Consider the following 16,035-nt stretch of genomic DNA (forward strand, 5'->3'; position numbering starts at 1 on the left):
CTCTGGAGAAATCGAGGCAAAACGGCGAAACAGCAACTTGCAACGTCGTCTGGACTTTTCTGTGCCGTGGATGATCCCGCCGGTGATCCATAGAGGTCTAACTAAGAGTCTTAGTTACTGGAACTGGTTACTTTACTCCACAAAGTTCGTGACCCGCAACGCAAAATCTTTACTCGGAGAGGGGTTACAGTCCCAGTAGGAGGTTTTAGGTATGAGGTTTTACACAGTAGTAACTCATTGTGGAAAAGAGACGATTCCCTCTTGAGGATACTGTGCAGTACTTTCCCCAAGTCATATGTTCCATGACCCCAATCCAGCTCCATCTTGCATCCTTGGTGGAGTTCATCTTACCAGACGTGCAGCACACCATGTGGGCCTAACGACGCAGGTACGAGAAAATCAACGAGCAGCCTGAGACTTGCAACGGCAACGGCGGCTCTGAATAAGAAACAGTTCGGTGTTCGGTCTAATACTGGCACTGCGTATGGTACATAATTGTATTATTGCGACAAGAGCAGGGCAAGACATTTAAACTGACGGCTGTCTTACAGATTATATAGTATTTGTCGATTGTTTAACTAGCAAAAAGCGACCACAGCATCGCAGGTGACAAGAGAGTTGACAATGCAGCGGTACGACATTTCGGCACAGCAGATCAGCGCTCTGTTATGCGTCGTCAGACTGGACTCCAGTCCCAATCCCAGTCCTAGTCACTGGAGGCAATTAGTCGGGGAAGCCGTCCCCACCCCATCTTATGCATGTCAAGAGTGATCGTGTAGGGCTGTTGCATCATCACTAACCAACGAGGTAGATGAGGCGCAGGATCAACAGCGAACGGCGACGATCAACCTTTTCTATTTCGATGCTCCACGCCCTCATACGACTCGTTCTCGAACTGGTTTTCTGGTTAGAGCAACAGCGTCGTAGTTTCGGAGTTAAATGGAAGATAAAAATACGGATGGGCATAAAAGTGGGAAGCTACCGTCTAGCCCATGCTATGCAGCTCAACCAGACCGTACCACTTTTGCCCAGTTAGTCGCTCCGGCTAGGCTGGTGGCTTGGCTAGAGCGATGACTTGGTCCTATCAACCCAGTCTGTCATCGCTCGCCAATCCCAAGATAATCATCATTTCAGGCACACAACCACACTTTGGCCTGGCCTGTCCTGGCTTGTCCTGTCTTATCTATAGGACCTGTCCGTTATACACCCTATACCCTATATTCAACCTGCTAACCCTCGGGCCCGACCACAACTCCCCAGATGTTCTCCTGGCATCGAGGCTTGCTAGTTTTATCGCCGGCTTCCTGAACTTCCTGACCTTCCTGACCTTTCTAATCTCCCAAGTGACGCATGTCTCTAACCGCACGGCAAACCGATAATAATCTAGGAACTTACGGAGTAGCGTGCCCACTTGCTTCCACAACTCCGTGCACCCCAGCAGGCATCCGCTCCACTTTCTCCATCGGCCAAGGATTACGGACTTATTGTACACATGAGCTTACTTGCAGCTGCTGAGCACCTCGACGCCATTTGTTGGATATCTTCAGCCCGGACGTCCTCTTCCTGTGCCTGCCTTGAATTGTTCATTTGTGTCGAGGAGTATCACCGCAATTGAACGAGCTTTGGTCATCGAGGAGACTCTGTTGCTGCTGAGTATCTGGGTGCATAATTTGTATGGCTTATAGTTCCAATCCCACCTCTGTCCCTACTCGTGCCTAGGCTAACCATGAGACTATCCACAGCACGGCACTTTCTCCAATTCTCTCCGTCCCACTCCCAGCCGGCGATGCTGCCTACGAACCGAGTTGCCATATAAAACCGAACCTCTCTTGCTGTATCAACAGTCAAGTTGCTGCCACAGCTCACACTGCTCGACCTCTTTATATACTTGGTCCTCGAGGCATAATTCTGGGCAGTGTGAAGCGTTGTCAGGGCGGGGTGCACTGTGTATGTGGAGACAAGAAGAGGTTTAGCCTGTACCGCTCTATATGGTCAGCAGTAGACCACTGCTATGAATTGGGAACCACAAACACAGAGGTTGGTGGCTCTGACGCTCATGGGACCCCGAGAGAGTACTTGATTGCTAACCAAGAATAGCTTTGGCGACCCGAATGCCCAGACCCCGACCCCTCAACAGACCCCGACTTCAGCTGCCTTTCGAGAGAGTGCTTTGGGAACACCGCAGGGAAATATAAACGCATTCGACACCCAGTCTGGTTGGACACCAACATTTGCCGAAGACTATACTGTCTTCAATGCAACTCCTGGCCGCCTCACAAATACACAAAGCACATTTGAGCCTTTTTCACCTGGTAACCTCAGACTGGGGTCCTCAGCTCACGAGGGAGGGTTTGAGAATTCAGACACGAAGACGCCAAACAGACCAAACCAGCGTCTCCGCGAACCACTTAGTGGTCAGACGGCAACGCCACCGCGGTCTACTGTCAAAGACTTGAAGAAGGAGAGACGTAGGATAGAGGAGTTAAATATGCAACATGATGAAGGGTCCTTTCTTCAATCGGGGATTATGGGCCAGGATGACTTTCTCGACTTTACTCAATCCTCAGGGGATATGTTTTCTTATCCCATGACTGCCCCTGTACCAGTTCCTGCGTACCTGAACGACGACAAGTCGTTCTGGGACCCTGATAGTAGCATGGCAGATGTCTCTATGGACTTTATGGCCGAAGAGTCTTCATTCTATGGAACATCGCAACGAGTAGGCTCTACAGAAGACTGGTCTCAAAGTCATCAAGCGTCCCAAGACTCCCTGGGCACTGCTCCTCTTCAACAACACGGATCACAACCACTTAGGCGGCACCGGCCATTAATGGCCAAACCCCCCGCCCCAAGCAGCGCAGCCCAGAGCTTGTCTAATACTGCCTTCGATTTCAGCATATCGTCCATGCCACAAGACCCCTTTGGGGGCGATGCTTCCAGTGGTGTTAATCCAGGTCTTATTTTCAGCTATCCAGAAGTAACATCACCACTTCACATCGACCAGAGCAATAGCAGACCTGTCCCTCAACGGTCACGGTCGGCTGCCGGACTGACTATGCAAGAACCATATGAACACCAGTACCGAGCGTCTCTACGAGAAAAACCAGAACCACGGAGATCGCGATCTTTGAAGGAAAACATACCAGATCTGTCACATGGCGTGGCTCGCTTTGGCTCTCCTGTAGAAGGAAACCGCCCCGGTCCTCGTCGCTCTTCTAGTGATAGTCGTCCGAAGAAGCGTGTGACTTCTCACGAGAACCAGCCACCACCGAATTTTGCAGGAAAGGGTGTGTATAGTTCTGGCAGACAGTCACCCACAAAACAAGCCAGCCGAATGAACCTTGCATCTATACCGGAAGCAGCTGGGCTCAACCCGCGGACTGCTGTGACTTTCAGTATTGACGCAAATGGCCGAGCACGGACCGAAACAACTATAGTGGTAGATGATAGCAGGTCTTCTCGAAGAATAAATTCACGGGCCTCGAGTGATGGCTGGGAGTCCCCTCAATCCGGCTCATCAACAGATGAAGATCCCATCATGATACCGAGCAGGAACGCCTCTTTCAGCATTCCTAACAAGCGGAGTATGCCCAAGATGGCCCACTTCGACACATCGAGACAGAGTCGGTCGCGAAAGTCAGGATCTGCCAATTCGTCCTCGCATGGAGACCCGGATAGTGACTCCGAGACGGTAATAGACGGCGGGAAATCTGGAGATGCCGCCAGTGCTCTCCGAAAAGCCATGGGAAGCCGCCGGAGAAGCGTTAGCAACATGGCAGGCACACAACTACATGCAGCATCCCGCGCCTCGACACGTCAGGTTTTGGGTTCACAAGGCCAGTATCAGCGCCAATCATATGCTTACCAGCCATCGTCATCGAATGCTTCACCAACAACCATCAGTGATCCAGATGGAGAGACCCCTTCCACAGACCTCGGAAGTACCGGGAGCGATACCACTAGATGTGTGTGCAGCAGTCGCGATGGCGATGAATATATGATCCAATGGTAAGGTGCTAATCTGACATAACCCAAACTGCGTAACTAACTCCTCCGCAGCGAGTCTTGCGAGAAATGGCTCCACTGCAACTGTGTCAATGTTCACCCACAGCGCCTCCCCAAGGTCTATATTTGTGCTTTCTGTGTGCAGACTCCCAACATGCGTGGTCCCCGTGTTCAAGGCGCCGTTAGGGCTAGTACTAAGTCGGCTGCCTCGCCGCTTGCGCATAAATCGTTTGAATCTTGGCGGTGATTTCGATCTTCTCTATTGCGAGCGAAGTAGCATGCAAAGCATATGTGTGTGCTAAGATGTATTTCTTTTGTCAGCGTACGATACCCTTCCCACGACTTTATTTATTATTCTTGTAGAAAGCATAGCAAAGCATTGTTTATTTTAGCATCATGGCTGGAACGAAGAATTTATACGAGTATTTAGGCGGCTTTTTGGACTTTTTGGAGGAGAGAATGAATATAGCGAGATATCATGAGGAAGGACAATGTCATCTACATCTAGGAATAGGATAGACATATGAAATATATAAATAAGACTAGATTTATACCAGGGTTCGAGTTATTACGCTATTGCTTTGAGTGTTTCAATAGGACGGCCTTCCAACGTCATAAAGAAAGCAAAATACACATCATTTTGCGGACGAAGATAATCTGAATCTGACGGAAAATAATATTTAATCCTGAACTTGCCGGTGGTATATGCCCCTCTCAATTTAGTCTACTCCCATTCAAGAAGAATAGTATCCCACATAGCACCCTTCCACTTCTCAGTAGTCGTAGTGGTAAACTTGATCGAGTTGGAACATTTCTTGGGCGTGCCCGGCTTAATAGTATACTCCAGAAAACGCCAAACCCCTGCCACAGTAGAAGAGCGATATAGGGCACTATCGGATGCCATGCTCCGGATATGCCCAATCACAACACCATTAGCCATGATATCCATATAGCATCTAGCAGCATAGGCCGCAAGGGATACAGTGAGGCGAGCACTGGCACCCACCACCGGTTCGTTATTCAGTTTAAAGTTGATAGCCCACGCCCCGTTGTTGCTAAGGACATAGTGCCAGTATTCTGCCTTAGAGCTGCCGATGGTGTACGTTAAATCCGCAGGTGCATCATCGGTGAGGGCATGGCCGTACGGACCACAACCACCAGCGAACTCGCAGGGCAGACGATCGAGGGTTCCAATCTGCCATATCTTTGTACGATTCTGGACCTCCCACGTGTAAGTTCCAAGGTCTATTTTGTCTTTCTTGGTAATCGCAATATCGAAATGGGTGAAGTTGGTAGTGATATCACCCAGAGACGATCCCTCGCCTGGCCAGGCGAATAGCCCGTATTCACCTGTTCGTACGTTGTCGAAAGTGAAATACCCCTTCGAGTCGGTGGTGGTGCGGTAGTGGTACCCTGCGTACTGGTTGAGAGTGAATTCATCATCATTGTTATCCCCTAGAAACACACTGAGTGTGTCACCAGCGCGACTATCAGAGGTGATAATTCGACCGGTGACAGACCCAGCACGGCTCTGATACTCCGCAGAGATATCAGCATTGGGAAACGCGTACGGCCACGCGGAAATCTCCTTCTCAGTTCTGGACTCCGCATCGGACAGGCTTCCGTCGTTGAGATACCAGAGCCATGGTTCTGTCAACACCTAACTGGTAATGACCACCGCCGATCATGTTCAGCAGCGCAGTATCGCCAGTCTGGGCTTCCATGTGGACAGTTAGTTCCTGCTTTAGTTGGTCGCCATTGAGGTATTCCTGGGAAGGTTGGATGAACCAGCACCCGACGTCGTCGCCGTAGACGCCCCAGAGCTTTGCTTCGGGGATGTTTATATGGGTTGCCCAGTCATACTTGCTTACGTATGTCCCGTCCGAGAACTGAACGGTTGAGTCCTGGACTTCGGTGCCGGAGTAATAGAGGTCCCAGGTGGGAAGTTTGCCGTCCTTACGGTAGGTATGCCCACTGTGAAAGTCTCGTTGCTGAGCCGGTGGATGACGCGCAAATCGTTCATGCCTCAAGGGAGGCCCACGTTGCTCCAGTACTGGTATGCGCCGGCGAAGCCACGGTGAATGACCCAATGGAAGCGGGCAATGTCGTTGGTAAACTGGACATCTATCCAGTCGTTTCCAGCGTCTACAATCTCTGGGGCGAGCCAAGGGAATCCGTTGTTGTTTACGTAGGAGAGATAGAAGCCGGTGGCATCGTCGACTATGTCTTTGCCGTTATAATAAATTGGGCGGGCATAACTTCCTGACAATGTGGCGTCCCAGACTGAGTTGCCGATGATACAGGTTTTGTCGTTGACGATTTTGTGGAATGGAGCATCCGAGCCAGTTGGGAGATCGATTGAAAAAACCGGCACGGCACCCAAGAGGGCAATCAGCATGGAAGAAGCTCTCATGGTTGTTGGATTTCCTCAGTCTGTTGAGAGCAGGAGTTGTGCTGCTGAGGGACTTAATAGCAGCCCTTGATACCCGTTCTTATACTCCATCTTTGTCACCCACGCCAGTTCTCACTTTTCATGTCTTACGATCATCGTTTTGCAAAAAAGCGCCTTTGCCGATGCTGTTCCCCCATATTCTTCGACCTGCGACATACTTTACATGGAATCAACGGCGCGACCATCTTCCCCGCAAAATTACCCCTGGGGACCGCGTGCTATTCCCCGCAAAATGGTCCCTTAGACCGGCATGTTTGCAATGCCATATGACTGCCGCTCTGGAAATCGGAGAATTTGTAGAGACGGCCGAAGATATACCGACTGCATTGTTGACCAGAAGGAGGCACGTGCTCTTAATGGGCCTATATGGAGAAATAGATTCAATTAACCGTCGGGAAATAGGCAACCCTGGTATTCTCGAGTGTTCACAAGCTAGGGCGAGATATGGTTAGTTGAAAGTCGAGGGTTTGTATCATATGACTGGATCAGTGGGAAAAGATATGGAGAGAGGGAATGGATGGACTTGCGATTGTGTCGAGGAGAGCTCACTCCAAGGAGTTTACTTCTAGTCAACTAAGGGGTTACTTGTCACATACGACCATAGACTCACGAGAATTGGGCATCCCGTCCGCTATGCCATACACAAGCTTGTAATTCATGGCTTAATACTCTCAACCATGCCAGTAGGCACAGCTTAGAATCTAAATCCCTTGGTGCCTCGAGGGTAAAATTCCAGCCTCTTGCGAGATGGTTTTGGTCACGTGGCGGCAGCGATCCGATTGGAGGCCAGTACTGCAAGACGGTCCCACATTCTTCCCCATTCCCCGCAACCGTACTCCCTGTTGTTGCACAAACTGTAACAACAGGGAGTACGGTCCCCGACTTCAAATATTGTGGGGAAGCTTTCGCCTTCTGACCGTTTGATCTGTTTTGAGTATTTGCCAATAGTACCATAGACGATACAGGATGAACTCGGCTATTAGCCTTTACAGATTATTCCCAAGGACAGCGTTTAATAAAACCAATAATGCCAGTATCGCTGAGGACAACGGTGTTGAGAAGTACTGCTGGTTCCTCACTTGACAGCCAAACCAACGGAGATGGACGGGGGCGTGCCGGCGGGAATCGAACTAAAGAAAAGAGGTGCCAATACTGCAGAAGATCCTTCAAGAAGACAGAGCATCTTTTACGACATGAGCGAAGCCATACGAAGGAGAAGCCATTTCGTTGCGAATTGTGCAGTAAGGGCTACAGCAGACAGTACTCCCTCCACCAAGATCTGTACGGTGGCACCTGGCTAATTATCGTAGTGACACCTTACTTCGACATTCCAAAACCCACGGCCTTGAGATTTCACATCCCCAAGCAGGCATTACTCTATCGCAGATGAATCACAGTAACCGAGTATCTTCTAAGGACCCAGACAGCGGCCAGGGCGCAGCACACTACGCGACCGAACGGCTGCAGTCTAACCTTGACCCACAGCTTGATAGTATTCATGGTAGCCAGTTTGAAATGCCAGATGCAGTATACCCATCTGCTATTTCAGGCAACACCATACATACCTTGAGCACAGAAACCCCAATAGGGGTAGACGGCCAAGCACAGTTTACAGGAGAGCCATTCTCTACACTGGCAGGAGGCCTAGACGAAGTTTCGCCATTAGCTGCAAATAACCTCTGGGGTTCATCACTTATGTCTATAGGCCCAGCTTGGCTCACAGACTATGACTTCGATCTCGAAGCATTAAACACGTCTGTCTCGGCTGCTGTGGAAACTGCTGAGCCATTGTTTCAGTCTCACATGAACCGAAATTTGGCGCAACAAATGCCACCTTCTGAAATCACTCATGATAGTGAAGTCCGTAGGAGCATGAGGTTAGCTAACGACAACATTCATCGGGGATGGTTCTCTCATATTGATCGGCTCAACGACGAGGACGATAATAGCGGGTTAACCACAGGACAACTGACACCTGCTATTACTGGGGATCAATATGATATAGGTGATAGCTTTCATCACAGGGTCTACCAACGTCTTAAGGCACGGTCCATTGAGGAGCCTCTGCCATCCACCCAGTTTCTAGTAAGCTCTACTTGCTATGCTAACGAATTAGAGGGAGGAAATTGACACTAAATACAGAACCTATCCGTTCAGATTTACTTTACTAAATTTAATACCATTTTCCCTCTTATTCACGGTCAGACATTCCGCCCGACGCCAAAGAATTCTCTACTTGTGCTGTCAATCACATCCATAGGTAGCCTGATTCTCGGATCAAAAGCAGCAGCGGCTCAAGGAATTAGAATATTTGAAAGACTCAACAAGGCTATTTTGGGATCCGTGCGTATATGCGAGCTTACAGAATAACAAGCGTGATGCTAATCGTACCTTGCAGTGGGAAAAAATAATATCTTCCGACTCAACTGAAGCCGTATGCATGGTACAAGCAGCCATAGTTGGGCAGACATTCGCACTATTATCTGGGGTATGCTTGACCTCTTTGACCCTGAGCCGTTTCTGACAACAGATTCTCCTACAGATTCCACAGCATCTTGCTATTGTTGAGGCCCTTCACGGCTCAGTTATTACTGTACGTCTATTATTCACTTTCATAGATTTGAACGCTAACTATGCTATTATTAGTGGGCGCGAAGATGCCACATGTTCAACTATAGAATAAACCAACCCCAGGTCGAAAATCTTAGTGGCGCATCTTTAGATGAAGCATGGAAAGCTTGGGCTAGATCGGAGGAGATTGTAAGGTATGTAGGGGCCACGAACCCGTTATGACTCCCTTCATATTCTAACGACTCTCAGAGCAGTCCTAGGGTTATATATACATGATGCTAAGCTAGCTTGCATGTTTCATCATGAACCACTTCTTCGTCACAACTCAATCATGATGTCAGTGGCTGCTGACGACGACCTCTTTAATGCGCCAAGCGCAACCATTTGGAAGCGAAAGATGCTTCAGTCCGCATCCCGGTTAGCAGTACGCGATTGCCTACATATGAATCTCGACCACCATGGGACTCAACCAGTGCCACAAGAGCTGAGCTGGAAAAACAGCCACTTTACAGCATATGTAATACTTTATGGCATCTCTGCAACAATCAACGAGCAGCAACAGATGAATCAACTACATCCTGATTCTGCCAATTTTACCAAATGCTTTGATGCCCTCATATGCTGGTATCAAACTTTTGCACAAGATGCCCACCTTTCCGAATCCAAAGAAGTCTCACGTCCAGACACACTCTGCCTTATGATACTTTGGCACAGTGTATTTATGTGTCTACTAACTAACTTTGACCTTCTCGAACGGGCCATTGGCCGCAACGGCGCTGATAGCGCTACTTTGGATACAGACATGGCATATGCTACCAAGTGGGCAACATCTAGGGAGGCTCAACGTTGCATGCTCCACGTACACGCGCTGCTGAACTCTCTTGGTGCCATGCGGCTTGACGCAGAGGCTGCAATCCACGTCCCGCACTGCCTGTTTCTAGCAGGAATAGTCAGTTATTGCTTCACGCGCTTCCGTCGGCCCAATCCTGCGCTGCAATCCCCAGCTCACACACGTTTGTCTCGTCCTGAAACTCGTAGCCCTGCGTTACAGCCAGTTGTTGAGTTTCCTGAGTTCGAAGTACGAGGAGTGCCAATACCGCAGCATATCTTCGGCCCTCCTTCTGTCAACTCGAACGATCATGCCTCGCCCTTGACACCTGATGGTACGAGCAATTCTTTCAACATTCAAGGAGATCAGACAACGCGATTCAGGGCCACATCAGGTGCAGGTGCAGCTATGATGTGTACCTTAATTGACATGCTCCAAAGAGTCGGCCATTGGGGTATTGCACGAACATACGCTGCGACGTTATCGACACTCGTGTGTGTAGACAGCGATGAGGACTGGAAGTTTATCTTGAGTGGTTACTAACAAGGAGGTTTCCACTAGCAAACACCATATATAATGTATAGAAGTAGGCCGGTAACTGAGCTTAAGAGGGAAAAGTGTCCACAGAAAGAGAACAATATACCTCAACCATGAAACCTGTGGTATCTAAGGGGTAGTCGAAGATCCGTGGCTCTAGAATGTCTCCCATATTCTAAACTTAGGCATCTGTAGCGCCTCATTTGGTTGTGCTAGATATTTGTGTTGCTCTGTTCTAGCTTTGAGTCGGTTTCAGTAGACAGCCATGTAGTTGATTATGGGGGACTTACCCTTTTAAATCTGCTTAACTCTATACCACATACGAACTGCTGAGTAACTTATCTCGAGCTCCCTCCGCCATGTACAAGTATGATTTCGCACCATATTGTCTGAACCACGTTGCATGCTCGGTCCCTCTCAGACCGTCCCCCAAGAACTTCTGTATCTCGGTGGAGTCTGTCAGTTAATATGGCATATGCGAAAGCCGGGTTAGCTCGATCAGTTTGCTCTCGCTGATACTGTCCTGTGATTTCTAGTCGCTCTTGGCCACGGCTTCACTCGCCGGAAGCGAATATCTTTCTCACCTTTATTAGTGGGAAAGCCTTTGAGAGACGGATGAGCGTCTCCTGCCGGCAAGTCATCTTTGCTTAAGTGACGGCAGTGAGAAAGTGAGTTGGGGGGATAAAAGAGCGTAGAAGCTGGCTGCTTCTTGAAGACTTTCTGTGGCTGTGGCAATATGATATAGTAGAGCGTATTTAGCAATTATTATTATTCAAGAACGAGTAAAGTAGATTGAATCAGTATCTAAAACACTCGGGGTGCATCTAGATAGATAGGACCAGGAGTTCGCAGACCAGGAAGAGCTCAGCTCATCTACAGGGTTGGGTGACATATGGAATTAGTCTAGAGCTCAGCAGAATATGGTGGACAACGGGGGACCATGGGACTAGACCGTGGGACTGCGGGGAAGTGGGAAAACGAGGGACAATTGTTTAATGACGAAGGCTAGTCTAGATATGGGTTTACCCCTCACGAGATACTTCCTGGGAACAAATTTTAGCCATTGTGTTCCATCCATGAGTAGCTTATCTACGCAGAGAGTTCTGAGGTATTACGGAGAGGGTCATATTGCGTAGCATCCTGAGTAAGCCCAGTTACCTTGATTTTTTACGCTGTACAGATATATTTTTTGGACAAGGAAGTGTGGAACGAGGAACGAATGAAGTATGTGGGACAACGAATAGGTCCCACAAACTAGGTGCGGGTGCGACGTGCGTTCCCTTGGATGGAACCTACCACGGGACGGACGACCATCTCTGGCAAGGTCAGATTAAATTCGTTTACTAGCTGCATCTCCCTCTGGTATGTGTTTCTCGGCGTTGCAGTGTCGACCTAGAGTCTCCTTGAGTCAGGCCAAATCGTGTTGCGCCACCCGCAGGACGGAAGAGGATGGTTTTCCTCTGTCCTATGAGCCCGATAAAAGTATGTCACTGAGGCCCTCCTATATGCTATACGAAAAGATGTTAAAAGCAAGGATTCCCAGTCCATAGGTCTTATGTTTCGTGCAAGGCTAGTATCCGAACAAAAATCACCATCTTCCCACGTGCCACTCTCATATCTCTATAGCAAAGACACACACCTTTCTATTCTATTCTCCCTTCTCCGTTCTCATACCTTTATCATCATTATTATACTTTACAAATATGAGTTCAGATGAGTTCCTGGAAATACTGCCGGGGACAGAGGTGATGAAAGATCACGATGGCATCCATTTCATTCATGACCGGAACTCCACACAAGGCCTTATTTTGCTTCCAACTCCGTCCGAGCATGCCCATGACCCGCTGGTAAACTTAAAATAATTCCGTAGCTAACCTAGGCAACTTCGCTAACTTCCAAAAGAACTGGAGCAGACTCTGGAAATTGGGTGCAATCGCCAATCAAGGAATATTTGTGATTATCAGCGTCGTGACGAATCTCTCGATTGCCCCTTTAACGCCAATCTATATGAGCGAGTGGAACAAGTCAGTGTCACAGGTAGCGCTTCTGGTACGTTTGACATTTCTCCTCAATATTTATATTCACAGCTAACCTGGGTTTTTCAGACTGGAGCATGTATCATCGCCCTTGGATATGCAAATTTCATCATTGTCCCTGCCTCAGATATCTTTGGGCGTCGAATAACTACCCTTAGTTGCGGCATTATATGCATTGCAGCTAACATATGGTCGGCAACCGCAACATCATATCAGTCATTTCTTGGTGCTCGTATACTTGGTGGACTTGGTGCGGCTGCTAATGAGAGCATTATGACTATGGTCGTGGCAGATATTTTTTTCCTCCATGAACGTGGTTCATACATTGGACTATACTTGTAAGCAACTTACATCGACTGAAATAATCGATTACTAACGCGCTAAAGTTGGTGCTATTTCATGGGGCTCTTTGTTGGACCGATCATTTCCGGCAATATTGCTGCTCACGTCTCCTGGAGATGGTTCTTCTGGGCTTGTACAATAGCTCAATTTCTCAATGTCATTGTTATGGCGGCGCTCTTTCCGGAATCACGCCGGCCACATGAGATGCAGATTTTGCAGATAGCTCCCGCCCAGTCTTCGGAAGGGTTAACTGAGGAAGAGAAGGGACTATCAAGTCAGGTTGAAGCTACTAATGAGACCATCCTAGCGGACAAATACCTCGGCCGCGGAAAGCCCAACAGGAGTCAATTCAGCCCTTTCCAACCTATTGATCATCAGGCGGCAAAAGCTATATTTCGACATATCGTAACGCCTGTTCAGATTTTCTTCTTTCCTATTGTCCTGTGGGCAGCAATGTCCATGGGCGCAGCCGCCAATGCGTTGCTCGCAGTTAACCTAACACAATCGCAAGGTCTTTCAGCGCCTCCGTACAACTGGTCTCCGGGGAGTGTAGGATTCGCCAACTTTGCACTTGTCGGCGGAGGTGTTATAGGTCTGGCCATTGCTGGTCCATGGTCGGACTTAGTAATCATGCGGGCAACGAAGAAGAACAACGGAATTAGAGAACCAGAAATGAGACTGGCAGCGTTGTATCCGTTTATTGCAGCAGCGCTAGTCGGCTTGGTTGTGAGTTTACCTAGATCTACCTATAACCTGTATACTACTTACTGTACTAGATTATTGGAGTTGGATACGATCGACATTGGCCCTGGCAAGTTATTGTGGTGCTAGGTTTTGGTCTCGTTGGCGTCCAAGTTGTCAGCATCCCGACGATTGCAATTACTTATGCAATTGATTGCTATAAACCTATCGCTGGCCAGATCATGGCTATATCGACCGTCTGTAAGAATACTTTTGGGGTAAGACATCTGACTTCCTGTGATGAAGTATTGTCTAACATAACACAGTTCGGAATGACCTATTACTACAACGACTGGGTAGTAACTTCTGGATTCACACCGCCACTCATGATGATTATGGCCTTGACCGTAGGGTTCTCACTTGTTGGAACTATTCTATTTCCATATTTTGGCAAGAGTCTGCGCAGGTGGACTCGAGCTTCGAAGGTCCACAGCTTTTAAACATAGTCAAGCTGTATAATTGTAATTTTGGTTCCTTCTTAATGCGACTTAGATCATAGTGTCGTGCAACCAATGTTACGATGCTACGATGTAGATGCTGTGTCCCACCACCCTAGCGTCCCACCATCCTAGCCTCCTCCCATCCAACTGTCCCACCATCCTAGCGTCCCACCATCCCACCATCCATCTCACTGCCCCACCATCCCATCCGGGTGACATATCCGGTATTTGCGGGGGAGCTCCACAACGATAGAGGGGAATAGGATAAGTCGTTCGATTGCCAAAGTTTGTCGCCGTCCAGTGCAGTTGATAATCAAATTATATATCGACTATCCCTAACTGTCGTTGCGAAAGTTCAAATCGCATCATCTACAACGGTCTCCTGCCTACTTAGAGTTCTAACAGATTACCTGACGCGAATAGTAGAAGACCGCAAAATGGCCGCCGAGAAAGCCTTCACGGGAAATATGAAGGACCTAACAAGCGAGAACATCACTGAAAATGTGCAAATTATCAACTCACAATGCGACGACCGCAGGTTGAAATTCCTAATCAATCGCTTGGTCCTACATATCCATGACCTTGTTCGCGAGACACGGCTAAGCACCAAGGAGTGGATGGCAGCGATCCATTTTCTGACGGAGGTCGGCCAAATTTGCTCGGATGCGCGACAGGTAGGCGAAAGCATTAAACCTTCTTCAGTCGTTATGTGAGCAATGCTGACTTACGACATAGGAATTCGTGCTTCTCTCTGACATTCTCGGCCTGTCATTATTAGTCGATTCTGTTGACCACCCTTGCCCGCCGGGCGCCACTGATCCAACTGTGTTAGGCCCATTCCATACAGAGGAAGCACACGAGATTGGCCACGGCGAAGGCCTCAGCCATGATCCAGATGGAGAGCCATGTCTTTGCATCTGTACCGTGAAGGACCTTGACGGCAAACCTATCGAGGATGCGAAAGTCGACATCTGGGAGACAGATTCCAAGGGCTTCTACGACGTGCAATATGCAAATCGTGATGGGCCAGATGGACGCGCGGTTCTGAGGAGCGACGCAGAGGGAGTGTTCTGGTACAAGGCGATTGTGCCGGTGCCGTATCCTATTCCGCATGATGGCCCAGTCGGAAAGCTGCTGGGAAGGTTGAAGAGACATCCGTACAGGCCAAGTCATATGCATTTTATGTTTGAAAAGGACGGATTCGATCCCTTAGTTACGTAAGTCTATATTGCTGATACTTTCTCCTCTCTCCCTTCACTTAACAGAAAAGCTGACTGATCAGCGCCCTCTATCTTAAAAACGACCCATATATCGACTCGGACGCTGTTTTTGGCGTCAAGGAATCGCTGGTTATCGAACTAGAAGAGGTTACGGACGAGAAGATGGAAGAGCAGTATGGAGTCAAGATTGGCACCAAACTCCTCAGGTATAACTTTGTGCTGGTTACGAATGAGGTGGCTATGGAGCTAAGGTTAGAGAAGGCCGAAGATGCGATGAAGGCACAAGCTATTGATGTCTTGTTCATCGACGGCCTGCCCGTACCTGCTTTAGATTAGGGGAAAGGGGATTTATAAAAGAATTGACACAGTTGCATATGCAGTATTGCAATATTATATTTATTATTTAACTCAGTAACTTAAATTTTAAATATAAAAGATAGAAAAATATACCCCTAGGTGACGCGCGTTCCATCGACACAGTGGTACACATTCCGATTTTATATTGCGACCTCTGGTTGAAATGCGGACAAGTTTCTTTCATTCTATATGTATATCTGTAGCCTTTTTTATTTATTTCGGGATAGAGTGCTATGGTGTGACACCACTAATTTGTCACTTTTTCTATAGTGTTGGTTGTTGGAGCTAGGTTTGGTTGTGCATACGGACTTTGGATCATACTATCAAAACGTTACTTACATCCTTCACCTTTCTTCCGTTCCTTTCTGTTGCAGCCGCTTTCCAGCACGCACATGCCGACACGCGATCTAGGGTGACAGGTTAGTTGATACTTTACATCTGGGGTATAGAACCTTCATGACCTTATTGCTTTTCAAAATGGTAACTCGAGTTCTGAATTTGCAGT

The 16,035-nt window shown here is 48.2% G+C and overlaps 5 protein-coding genes across 5 annotated transcripts; 4 read left to right on the forward strand and 1 right to left on the reverse strand.

The window, feature by feature from the left end:
• Positions 1 to 1,021: 1,021 nt before the first annotated feature.
• On the forward strand, positions 1,022 to 4,558 carry VE01_01105 (uncharacterized protein). Its single transcript, XM_018270632.2, has 4 exons — positions 1,022 to 1,672; positions 1,743 to 2,037; positions 2,098 to 4,008; positions 4,060 to 4,558. The coding sequence occupies exons 2-4, from the start codon at positions 2,012 to 2,014 to the stop codon at positions 4,250 to 4,252; spliced, it is 2,130 nt and encodes a 709-aa protein (XP_018134379.1). The 5' UTR covers positions 1,022 to 1,672; positions 1,743 to 2,011; the 3' UTR covers positions 4,253 to 4,558.
• Positions 4,559 to 4,729: 171 nt separating this feature from the next.
• On the reverse strand, positions 4,730 to 6,418 carry VE01_01106 (uncharacterized protein; the record flags this gene model as incomplete). The annotated part of the gene is made up of 3 exons (XM_018270633.1): positions 4,730 to 5,655; positions 5,681 to 5,996; positions 6,047 to 6,418. The coding sequence occupies 3 exons, from the start codon at positions 6,416 to 6,418 to the stop codon at positions 4,730 to 4,732; spliced, it is 1,614 nt and encodes a 537-aa protein (XP_018134378.1).
• Positions 6,419 to 7,312: 894 nt separating this feature from the next.
• Positions 7,313 to 11,073, forward strand: VE01_01107 (uncharacterized protein). Its single transcript, XM_018270634.2, has 7 exons — positions 7,313 to 7,717; positions 7,768 to 8,542; positions 8,600 to 8,800; positions 8,856 to 8,945; positions 9,000 to 9,050; positions 9,104 to 9,222; positions 9,278 to 11,073. Exons 1-7 carry the CDS (start codon positions 7,485 to 7,487, stop codon positions 10,398 to 10,400), a joined length of 2,592 nt encoding a protein of 863 aa, XP_018134377.2. The 5' UTR covers positions 7,313 to 7,484; the 3' UTR covers positions 10,401 to 11,073.
• Positions 11,074 to 12,097: 1,024 nt separating this feature from the next.
• Positions 12,098 to 13,953, forward strand: VE01_01108 (uncharacterized protein; the record flags this gene model as incomplete). Its single annotated transcript, XM_018270635.1, has 6 exons — positions 12,098 to 12,241; positions 12,297 to 12,443; positions 12,500 to 12,768; positions 12,817 to 13,498; positions 13,549 to 13,731; positions 13,780 to 13,953. The coding sequence occupies 6 exons, from the start codon at positions 12,098 to 12,100 to the stop codon at positions 13,951 to 13,953; spliced, it is 1,599 nt and encodes a 532-aa protein (XP_018134386.1).
• Positions 13,954 to 14,086: 133 nt separating this feature from the next.
• VE01_01109 (uncharacterized protein) lies at positions 14,087 to 15,600 on the forward strand. Its single transcript, XM_018270636.2, has 3 exons — positions 14,087 to 14,627; positions 14,689 to 15,170; positions 15,236 to 15,600. The coding sequence occupies exons 1-3, from the start codon at positions 14,391 to 14,393 to the stop codon at positions 15,507 to 15,509; spliced, it is 993 nt and encodes a 330-aa protein (XP_018134385.1). The 5' UTR covers positions 14,087 to 14,390; the 3' UTR covers positions 15,510 to 15,600.
• Positions 15,601 to 16,035: the final 435 nt, after the last annotated feature.

This window comes from Pseudogymnoascus verrucosus (assembly GCF_001662655.1).
Source record: "Pseudogymnoascus verrucosus strain UAMH 10579 unplaced genomic scaffold scaffold_3, whole genome shotgun sequence".
NCBI classification, from domain to species: domain Eukaryota; kingdom Fungi; phylum Ascomycota; class Leotiomycetes; order Thelebolales; family Thelebolaceae; genus Pseudogymnoascus; species Pseudogymnoascus verrucosus.

Excerpts from the sequence above, each read along its gene's own strand:
- VE01_01105 (XM_018270632.2), top strand. The coding sequence starts at position 2,012 with ATGAATTGGGAACCACAAACACAGAG. Across the intron at positions 2,038-2,097 it reads TGGGAACCACAAACACAGAG|CTTTGGCGACCCGAATGCCC; the intron begins GTTGGTGGCTCT and ends AACCAAGAATAG. Across the intron at positions 4,009-4,059 it reads GATGAATATATGATCCAATG|CGAGTCTTGCGAGAAATGGC; the intron begins GTAAGGTGCTAA and ends ACTCCTCCGCAG.
- VE01_01107 (XM_018270634.2), top strand. The coding sequence starts at position 7,485 with ATGCCAGTATCGCTGAGGACAACGGTGTTGAGAAGTACTGCTGGTTCC. Across the intron at positions 8,801-8,855 it reads ACAAGGCTATTTTGGGATCC|TGGGAAAAAATAATATCTTC; the intron begins GTGCGTATATGC and ends CGTACCTTGCAG. Across the intron at positions 9,051-9,103 it reads TTCACGGCTCAGTTATTACT|TGGGCGCGAAGATGCCACAT; the intron begins GTACGTCTATTA and ends TGCTATTATTAG.
- VE01_01109 (XM_018270636.2), top strand. The coding sequence starts at position 14,391 with ATGGCCGCCGAGAAAGCCTTCACGGGAAATATGAAGGACCTAACAAGC. Across the intron at positions 14,628-14,688 it reads TTTGCTCGGATGCGCGACAG|GAATTCGTGCTTCTCTCTGA; the intron begins GTAGGCGAAAGC and ends CTTACGACATAG. Across the intron at positions 15,171-15,235 it reads GGATTCGATCCCTTAGTTAC|CGCCCTCTATCTTAAAAACG; the intron begins GTAAGTCTATAT and ends CTGACTGATCAG.